Genomic DNA, 10,986 nt, shown 5'->3' on the forward strand with positions numbered 1-10,986 from the left:
GAGAAAATATCCAGTGAGCAGCAGTTCTGTGGGCGCAAATGCCTTGTTGATGCCAGATGTCAGAGGAGAATGGCCAGACTGGTTCCAGCAGATAGAAAGGCAACAGTAACTCAAATAACCACTCGTTACAACCAAGGTCTACAGAAGAGCATCTCTGAACACACAACACGTCCAACCTTGAGGTAAATGGGCTACAGCAGCAGAAGACCACACCGGGTGCCACTCCTGTCAGCTAAGAACAGGAAACTGAGGCTACAATTCACTCAGGCTCACCAAAATTGGACAATAGAAGATTGGAGAAACATTGCCTGATCTGAGTCTTCATTTCTGCTGCGACATTCGGATCGTCGGGTCAGAATTTGGCTCAACTGCATGAAAGCATGCTGCTTTGTATCAATGGTTCAGGCTGGTAGTGGTGTAATGGTGTGGGGGATATTTTCTTGGCAGTCTTTGAGTCCAGTACCAATTGAGCATCGTGTCAACACCAAAGCCGACCTGAGTATTGTTGCTGATCATGTCCATCCCTTTAGGACCACAGTGTACTCATCTTCTGATGGCTACTTCCAGAAGGATAATGCACCATTGTGTCATAAAGCGTGAATCATCTCAGACTGGTTTCCTGAACATGACAATGAGTTCACTGTACTCAAATGGCCTCCACAGTCACCAGAACTCAATCCAATAGAGCACTTTTGGGATGTGGTGGAACGGGAGATTCACATCATGGATGTGCAGCCAACAAATCATGTCAACATGGAGCAAAATCTCTTAGGAATATTTCCAGTATTTTGTTGAATCTATGCCACGAAGGATTAAGGCAGTTCTGATAGCAAAAGGAGTCCAACCCGTACTAGTAAGGTGTACCTAATAAAGTGGCCGATTGGTGTGTATTAAACCCGAATCAACTATTTACTTATTCAAATGAGGCTAGATGTAGTTTAAATTCACATCAACAACTTTTCATTAGACCTCTTGTTTCCAATACTGTAATGAAATCTGAAATTGCGATGTGTTGAATTAAAATTAATCGAAATAATTCAACTGAACTCAGTTCATAACTTTTATTGTCTCCACAAATGGAGAATTAAGGAGATTAACGTACGACACAATTAATAAAAATAATAGCAATGTATGTATAAACACACACAAGTACATGTGATCCTAAATAAAAGCGTCGCGTTGAATCTTTCAAATGAACGCGGAGAAAAAAGACGCAACGCTTTTCCCCATGCTTGAAACGTCAGCACCTAACCGTGCGCAACTGCTCTCCTCAGCCAATCAGAATCGAGCTACGGCGCCTCCAGCGTGTCAAAAACCCCCGACGTAGATCCGCGTCGCCGCAGACGCGTTTCAAGCACTCGCGCTCACTCACAATGGCGAGAGAGTCTCGAGAATGAGGATGCAGCCGCACTTCTTTCCGCAACAAACCGTTAATTGCTCCTGACTACCCACCGACTCGGGCTCGAAATCACGGAGATACCTTTACGAACCCCGTCATGGCTCTTCCGGAGCGGATAGTGTGTGATTAGATGGCAGCGGTTGGTGATTTATGGGGACCGGAGCGGTGACCATGCTCGGACCCAAACCCAGCGTTGTGGACGGGACTGCAGCAGCAGCAACGGGCGGCGTTTAATAAACAAAACTCTGACAAATTAAAGCGACTAGTAGCTGAAATGGCAGGAAGGAGTCGCAGATCTTGGTTTAGCGTGTTGCTGGGGCTGGTGGTCGGGTTCACACTGGCGTCCAGGCTCATCCTGCCCCGGGCCAGCGAGCTGAAGAAAGCGGGTCAGAAGCGGCGGGCGAGCGGCGGCGGCGCGGGAGGCTGCGGAGGCGGCGGAGGGATGATGATGATGATGAAGAAGGAGTACGGAGGGGTCTTGATGCCCGGTACCGAGAAGCCCTCAGTGCCCCAGTCTAGCAGCTTTCTGTTTGTGGGCGTCATGACCGCGCAGAAGTACCTGAATAACCGCGCCGTGGCAGCATATAGGTAAATAAATGCACACGTATGAATGGTGACCGCCGTGATTTTAACGGTCATGACGGTTAAAGGGGCAGTTCACTCAAAATTAAGAACATTCACTCACCCTCAAGTTTCTTTCACTGTTGAACGCTGAGCAATGTATTTTGAGGAAAGCTTAACGTTAACCGTTGAGTTCTGTCAGTTAGAAGGGGAGATAAATACTGTGGAAGTCAATGGTTACAGGTTTTGAATAGCTGCATTTAGGTAAATAACTGCACATGTATGAATGGTGACTCCTGTAATGTCAATGGTTATGACATTTAAAGGGACAGTTCACTCATTAATATGCCAATTCACTCACCCTCAAGTGGTTATAAACATTTATGAGTTCCTTCTGTTGAATACTGAAGGATATATTATGAAGAAAGCTGAAAAGTAGGGAAAACATATACTATGGAAGTCAATGGTTACAGGTTTGTGTCCTCAAAGTATCCATGTTTGTTTTCAACAGATGAAAGTAACTTATGAAGGTATTGAGACGGGTGGGTAGATGAAAAAACAGCAGTGGCAACATATCGGTAAATAGATGCATGAAATGGTGAATGGTGACTGCTGTGTTTTTAACAGTTATGATGGTTAAAGGGATAGTTCACTCAAAAATATGACAATTTACTCACCCTCAAGTGATTTTAAACATTTATGAGTTTCTTTCTTCTGTTGAACACTGAAGGATATGTTATGAGAAAGCTGGTAACCATTGAGATCTGTTGACGGAAAAAGACTTACTATGGAAGTCAATGGTTACAGGTTTTCATCTTCAAAATAGCTACTTTTGTTGTTAACTGATGAAAGAAACTTTATGTAAAGTTTTTGTGATGGGTGGGTAAATGAATAACAGATCAGTGGCAACATAAAGGTGAATAAATGCACACGTATGAATGGTGAGCGCCGTGATTTTAACGGTCATGACGGTTAAAGGGGCAGTTCACTCAAAATTAAGAACATTCACTCACCCTCAAGTTTCTTTCACTGTTGAACGCTGAGGAATGTATTTTGAGGAAAGCTTAACGTTAACCGTTGAGTTCTGTCAGTTAGAAGGGGAGATAAATACTGTGGAAGTCAATGGTTACAGGTTTTGAATAGCTGCATTTAGGTAAATAACTGCACATGTATGAATGGTGGCTGCTGTAATGTCAATGATTATGACATTTAAAGGGACAGTTCACTCATTAATATGCCAATTTACTCACCCTCAAGTGGTTATAAACATTTATAAGTTCCTTTTGTTGAAATACTGAATGATATATTATGAAGAAAGCTGAAAAGTAGGGAAAACATATACTATGGAAGTCAATGGTTACAGGTTTGTGTCCTCAAAGTATCCATGTTTGTTTTCAACAGATGAAAGTAACTTATGAAGGTATTGAGATGGGTGGGTAGATGAAAAACCAGCACAGTGGCAACATATCGGTAAATGGATGCATGAAATGGTGAATGGTGACTGCTGTGTTTTTAACAGTTATGATGGTTAAAGGGATAGTTCACTCAAAAATATGACAATTTACTCACCCTCAAGTGATTTTAAACATTTATGAGTTTCTTTCTTCTGTTGAACACTGAAGGATATGTTATGAGAAAGCTGGTAACCATTGAGATCTGTTGACGGAAAAAGACTTACTATGGAAGTCAATGGTTACAGGTTTTCATCTTCAAAATAGCTACTTTTGTTGTTAACTGATGAAAGAAACTTTATGTAAAGTTTTTGTGATGGGTGGGTAAATGAATAACAGATCAGTGGCAACATAAAGGTGAATAAATGCACACGTATGAATGGTGAGCGCCGTGATTTTAACGGTCATGACGGTTAAAGGGGCAGTTCACTGTTGAACACTGAGGAATGTATTTTGAGGAAAGCTGGTAACCACCAACGTTAACCGTTGAGTTCTGTCAGTTAGAAGGGAAACTAAATACTGTGAAAGTCAATGGTTACAGGTTTTAAATAGCAGGATTTAGGTAAATAACAGCACACGTATGAATGGTGACTGCCGTAATGTCAGTGGTTATGACATTTAAAGGCACAGTTCACTCTAAAATTTACAATTTCCTCACCCTCAAGTGGTTTTAAACATTTATGAGTTCCTTCTGTTGAACACTGAAGGATATATTATGAAGAACGCTTTGTAACCATTGAGATGTAATATCTCCAGGAAAATATCTACTATGGAGGTCAATGGTTACAGTCTTCATCTTCAAAATATCTACTTTCGTTTTCAACAGTTGAAAGTAACTTATAAAGGTTTGTGACGGGTGGGTAAATGAATAACAACACAGTGGCAACATAAAGGTAAATAAATGCACACGAATGAATGGTGACCGCCATGATTTTAACGATTACGACAGTTAAAAAGGACCAATACTCACCCTCAAGTTTGTTACTTCTGTTGCAAGCTGAAGAATATCTGTTAAAGAAAGCTGGAAGCTACTAACCATTGAGCTCTGTAAGTTAGAAGAGGAAATAAATACTGTGGAAGACAATGGTTACATGATTTTAACGATTACGACAGTTAAAAAGGACAGTTCAGCAGAAAAAATGACCAATACTCATCCTTAAGTTTGTTTCTTCTGTTATTCGCTGAAGAATATCTGTTGAAGAATATCTGGAAGGTACTAACCAGTGAGCTCTGCAAGTTGAAAGGGGAAATAAATACTATGGAAGTCAATGGTTACAGGTTTTGAATAGCAGCATTTAGGTAAATAACTGCAGATATATGAATGGTGGCTGCTGTGATTTCAATGGTTATGATGGTTAAAGGGACAGTTCACTCATTAATATGCCAGTTTACTCACCCTCAAGTGGTTATAAACATTTATAAGTTCCTTCTGTTGAACACTGAAGGATATATTGTGAAGAAAGCTGGAAACTGTTAACGTTAACTGATGATTTTCGTTGTAGGGAAAATATACTATGGAAGTCAATGGTTACAGGTTTGTATCTTCGAAGTGTCTGTTTCATTTTAACAAATGAAAGAAACTTATTGGTTTTGAGACTGGTGGGTAGATGGATAACAGCACAGTGGCAGCATATAGGTAAATAAATGCTCACATATGAATGGTGACCGCCATGAGTTCAACGGTTATTTCTGTTAAAGGGGCAGTTCACTTAAAAATGTGTACATTTATTCACTGTCAAGGTTTTTTCTTCTGTTGAACTCTGAAGAATATATTATGCAAGCTTTGTAACCGTTGAGATGCGTACTATGGGAAAAGAAACACAATAGAAGTCAGTGATTACAGGTTTCGCATTCTTCAAGATATCTGCTTTTGTTTTCAACAGATGAAACTCTTTAATGTTTGTGACTGGAGTAAATTAATGACAGCACTGACAGCGTATAGGTGAATAAATGCACATATATGAATAGTGGCTGTGGTGATTTTAACGGTTATGATGGTTAAAGGGGCAGTTCAACCCGAAAATACAGCAATTTACTCAAGTTTCTTTATTCTGTTGAACACTGAAGATTAAGTTTAGAAGCTGGAAACTGTTCCGTAGTATGGCAGAAGACATACTATGGATGTCAATGGTTACAGGTTTTCATCCTAAAAATATTGTTGTTTGTTTTCTTTGGAAAAAAGAAACTCAAAAGGGTTTGTGAAGTACGAGTAAATCAATTAATAATAGCACCGTGGCAGCATATAGGTAAATAAATGAATGCACATGTATGAATGGTGACCGCTGTGATTTCAATGGTTATGATCAGGGGTCACCAATCCTGGTCCTGGAGGGTCGGTGTCCCTTCAGGGTTTAGTTCCAACTTGCCTCAACACACCTGCCTGGATGTTTCAAGTATACCTAGCAAGACCTTGATTAGCTTGTTCAGGTGTGTTTGATTAGGGTTGGAGCTAAAATCTGCAGGACACCGGCCCTGCAGGAACAAGTTTGGTGACCACTGGTTATGATGGTTCAAGGGACAATTCACCTCAAAATATGATGATTTTCTCACCCTCAAGTGGTTATAAACATTTGAGGTTCTTCTTCTGTTGAACACTGAAGGAAGGATATGTTATGAAGAAAGCTGAAAATCGGTAACTGCTGAGTTTTGTAGTAGGGTAAAGAAATACTATGGAAGTCATTGGTTACAGGTTTTTGGCTTTCTTCAAAATCTCTTTTGTTTTCAACAGATGAAATGAACTCATGTAGGGCTGTGAAAGGTGAGTAAAATAAATAACAGTACAGCTGTAACATAGATAGGTCCACATGAAATCTGCGTACCATCAAGTCCTTTTTTTTTTGTAAATGTGTGTGAACTTTATTTATTCAGATTTTAAAGTTATTTCAGTAATGTTATTAACAAGTATAAAAAAGTTTTTATGGTTTATTTACAGTACAGATTGTACAGTAATATTTTCTGTCTTTTAGTAGAGATATTAAATGACAGACTTGCTTTATTTACCAATTAAGTGGATCTATTTGGATTTGCATTGTAAACATTAATTTAAAGTCATTAAAGGTATTGTTTTTGTTAAATACATTAAATAATTAGTTTCAACACTCCCAAAATCATTCCGCATAAATCCGCAGATTGTTTACAAAATTCTGTGCAGAAATAGCTAAAAATGTCCGCAGATTCTGTTTGGCAATACATATACGGCAATAAATGCACACATATGATCGGTGAATACCTCGATTTTAATAGTTAAAGAGATTAAACTGGATGGTAAAATTAAAATGTACTCAGTTTCTTGCCTTCAAGTTGATCCAAATCCTTATAAGTTGCTTTCTTCTGTTGAACACGAAAGAAGATATTTTGAAAAATGCTGAAAACCGGTCACCATTGACTGAAACAAATACTGTGGAAGTCAGTTGTTGCAGGTTCTTCAAAGATATCGGTCCCAATTTACAATAAGGTTCATTAGTTAATGTTAGTTAATGCATTTACTAACATGAACAAACAATGAACTATACATCTACTACTGTCTTTGTTCATGTTAGTTAACGTTAGTTCATGAAAATACAGTAGTTCATTGTTAGTTCATGTTAACTCATGGTGCATTAACTGATGTTAACAAGCATGGACTTGGATGTTAATAATGCATCAGTAAATGTTCAATTATGATTAATAAAGGCTGTACATGTATTGTTCATGTTAGTAAATGCATTAACTAATGAACCTTATTGTAAAGTGTTACCAAAATATCTTCTTTTGTGTTCAGCAGAAGAAATACCAACAGGTGTGTGAAAAGAGCAGTGTGAGTAAATTGACAGAAATTGGTGAACTGTGCCTTTAAGAATGACTTTAAGTTACACTGTTGCAGTAAAAGTAACTATAATTGGATGGTTTTGTGGCCATGGCCGGTCTTACAGGTCCTCTCTCATAACATTTCTCTCATATTTGATGTCATTTTTGGCTCATTTTTATTGTTGTGACTGTTTTGGGTGAGGCAATGGTTAAAGGATGGAGAGACGCAGGGTTTATGCTGAATCGTTTTGTCAGCTGTTTAATTACCATAACAATTAGCACATTCTTGTATGTAGACTTACCATTGTAATCATTGTTTCCTTTGAATAGTCGTAAGGCGTCATTACACAGCAGAGTTAGGGCTGCTCTGAGCCTGTTTAACATTCAATGAGATGACACAATGCCACATAAAAGCCAGGCTAAATTATGCCTCCTCTGACCCTCCTCAGCCCCAGGTATTAAATTATACCGCTGTAATTTCTGTGTGAATGCATTCACAGCACCTCTGAGCTGCATTAAACCACGTCTGTGTAAAATGTGTACATTTTTAGAAAAAGTGTATGCAGATGTGCTGCTTTTCCATTGTTTTTCTTTATAAATATTGTAAAAATTTTCTTTTATAAGTATTTCTTTGTAAATATTTGTAAAATATAACGTGTCTTTTGTAGGTGCTCGCACAGGAGTGCCACGTTTTTAAGTCGCCATCTAAAAATACAAAATGACTTTCTACGTTAAAAAAAAAAAATCTTAAAATAATTCAACTTTTTACACATAGGGCCCTATCATACACCCAGCGCAGTGTGGCGCAAGGAGCGGCGCAATAGTCTTTTGCTAGTTTCAGCTTGGCGCAAGAGTCGTTTGCATTTGTGCAAATGCATTTGCGCTCATTTGTGTGCCCATAGGCGTTCTGGTCTAAAAAGGAAGGCATTCTAAGGCGGACCGCTGGCGCGTTGCTATTTTGAGAATCTATAATAGATTTTTTCATTAGACCAAAACTAACCCGGTCTAAACTCCGGCGCAGAGTTGCACCTCGCTTACGCACTGCTTAATACACGCAAGAGAGCAATAGGCAAATATCTTTACATATGAAAAAATGTAAATATTAGGATACATATAGGATATAATAAGAATAGATATAGAATATAAATATAAAGGATTAAAATATTACAAAACATATTATTTTCTAGCCTACATGAATATGAAAAATCACTGCTTTTATGTCTTCTTCATCTCGGGAGGCTTTTTCAGTTCATTCATAACAATCTGCTTTTGTATAATGTTGTTATTATTATTAGCAGTATTATTTATTATATCCATATTTATATTTGTTTTATTAAAAACAAGCTTAGATTTGCCCACCTGTTAGGTTTTAGACCATATGGGGCACAGCATGTGTTTTAGGATATAACTCAGGTTTTTGTGCACACTTCGTTTTTATTGTTCATTTATTCGTTTGCTGGAAATCAGAACTGAATTTAGAAATAGTTTTGAAACGAATATTTGCGCTTAACAAACAAAATTAATTATTTATAGGCTAATTGGTGTCTGTGCGTAAAGGTTTCCCTATCCAAGAGCAAAAGTGAAAGTGATCCATTATCTCTCATTCTCACGCAGTAGATGCTCTGTTTAACAGTTTTCTGTTAAAAAACTGTCAACTGTTAACTGTTTGTTAGTGAAATGCTCATTTTTTCCACTTAGACTTACTTTGCGTCCTGTAAATTGGCGCGACACAGCTGGCTCTTAAAGGGAATGGGAGATGAGACTCTGGTTGGTTTATTCTCAAAACACACCTATAACTCATTAAGAAAATAAACTCAACCCTTTTAGACCATGCGACACGGCGCAAAGCAGATTTTCCCGTCCTTAAATAAGCAAAAATGCGTTCTGACACGCCCTGAAAGCGTTTGCGCTCTGCGTTTTGCGCTCTGCACATGGACCGTCAAAATAGAGCCCTTTGTGCTGCTCTATGTCAGTTTCAAATCAGTGGGCCAATCAGAAGAACTCTGAGGCGGGGCAAGATTTGCAAGCTTTTGGTTTTTAGCTTCACATTTCCTGAAAACGGTTCAGTTTGACAACATGGCTGAGGAGGATATTTACTTATTTTTTAATTATTATTTTAATTATATTTAATGTGTATTTTTAAATAATTAAATACGATATTTTAAAAATCTTCCTCAGCACTGCATCTCACAATTTCAGTTGCGTTCTGTTTGAACAGGCCCTTGAGAGTGAATTTCGTGGTGAATAATACCGAGTTCAGGCTGCATGATTTTAGCTCGGATTTTGACTTGCCAAAGTTTTTTGAGAAATCGCAGACAAATGCCTGAAATCACGGGCAAATCGGTGCTCATGCACGTAAGACGCGATCTGAGAGAATCGCAGATGAGTCGCTGATGCTTGTGAGATATTTGGCGTGCTAAATATCTGGAGCTGTCGGCGATTCAAATCATGCCGTGTGAATTGAGTTTTGACTGAAAATAACATCAGCGATCGCCAACAGCCTCTGAGAGAGCAGCTTTCACTAGTGTGTGTGTACCTGCAGGCCAGCGGGAGATTGAGGGAGAAGTTAAAAGCGCTCATTTTAGGTTTATTTAGACCCAAGAAATGGAGGAAAAACTAGTGGAGGTTTGTCTGGAGCACTCTGTCTGTTTCATACAGAAAGTAAAAAAAAGTTGAGGAGAAATGGCTAATTTTCTTCAAACCCACGTGAGCAAATATGTAAATTTTCTACCCCATTAAAGTCTTCTTTCTCATTATGTAGTTAATAACAAAAGATATAGTACATGTTTTTGGCTGTGAGACGTAGTTTGGATGACGAAGTTGTCGGCGATTCTTCCTATAGTAAAGTCATGCAATGTGAATGTCCCTGTCGCCGATCCATCTTGCAGTGTAAACAAAGCAGCGACGAAACGCTAGCCCAGATAGTCATGCAGTGTGAAAACATCTGTGACACGACTACTTTGAAAATCATGCAGTCTGAACTCGGCATATGTAGCATTGATTACTTCGGTAAAGTTTTAAAAAGCCAGTTTCCTCCAAATTTGGTAAATTTTCACTGGCACTTGTTCCAAACCTGTTTAAGTTTTCTGTTTGATGTTACAGTTGCACAATTCATGAAAATGGTTCAATTTGACAACCTAGATGAGGAGGCTATTTATTTATTTGTTTTGTTTTTTGATATATTTAATATATAATTTTTTAAAATTAATTGAATATAATATTTAAAATATCTTTCTGAGTGCAGTGTCTCGCATCTTTATTTGTGTTCTGTTTGAACGAGCGAATAAGGCTGTGAATAAGTTACGTTGATTACTTCTGCAACATTTTAAAGGGGACAGTTTCCTCCAAAATGTAAATCGTCATGATTTGCTCATTCTCCTTGTTCCAGTCCTGTTTGACTTTCTTCTGTCGAATACAAAAATGTTGGATAAAACTGAATGTGTATTCTGATGCGCTACGGTTCCATTCTGTTTCTGTGTAAATACACACTTGCAAAATATGCGTGACAATTATCCTCACACGTCGTGTCTTTTGGACAGTCTTGCACATGAGTGCTGTGTATTTAGGCCATCTGAACTTTTATACACCGTGCTGCTCAATGTCAGGTTAAAATCAGTGGACTAATAAGGAGAACTCGGAGGCGGGATAAGTTTTTATTTACAGTTGCTTGTTGTTTTTTATTTTATTTTTTATTTTTAGAGGTTTTCACCTTTATTTGACAGGGCAGTAGAGAGAATTGATCAGGAAGAGAGGAGAGCAGAGAGAGGGGAAGGATCGGCATAGGACCTC

General features: G+C 38.4%; 1 protein-coding gene across 2 annotated transcripts in view; it reads left to right on the forward strand.

The window, feature by feature from the left end:
- The first annotated feature begins 1,388 nt into the window (after nucleotides 1-1,388).
- chsy1 (chondroitin sulfate synthase 1) overlaps nucleotides 1,389-10,986 on the forward strand; it is a 185,370-nt gene continuing 175,772 nt past the window's right edge. Inside the window, 1 exon segment of one of the 2 annotated variants that reach the window (NM_212678.1) lies at nucleotides 1,389-1,987. In NM_212678.1, coding sequence (NP_997843.1) covers nucleotides 1,674-1,987 — 314 coding nt within the window. In that variant the 5' untranslated portion in view covers nucleotides 1,389-1,673. 2 annotated transcript variants of the gene reach the window in all.

This window comes from Danio rerio, chromosome 7 (genome assembly GCF_049306965.1).
Source record: "Danio rerio strain Tuebingen ecotype United States chromosome 7, GRCz12tu, whole genome shotgun sequence".
Taxonomy (NCBI): domain Eukaryota; kingdom Metazoa; phylum Chordata; class Actinopteri; order Cypriniformes; family Danionidae; genus Danio; species Danio rerio.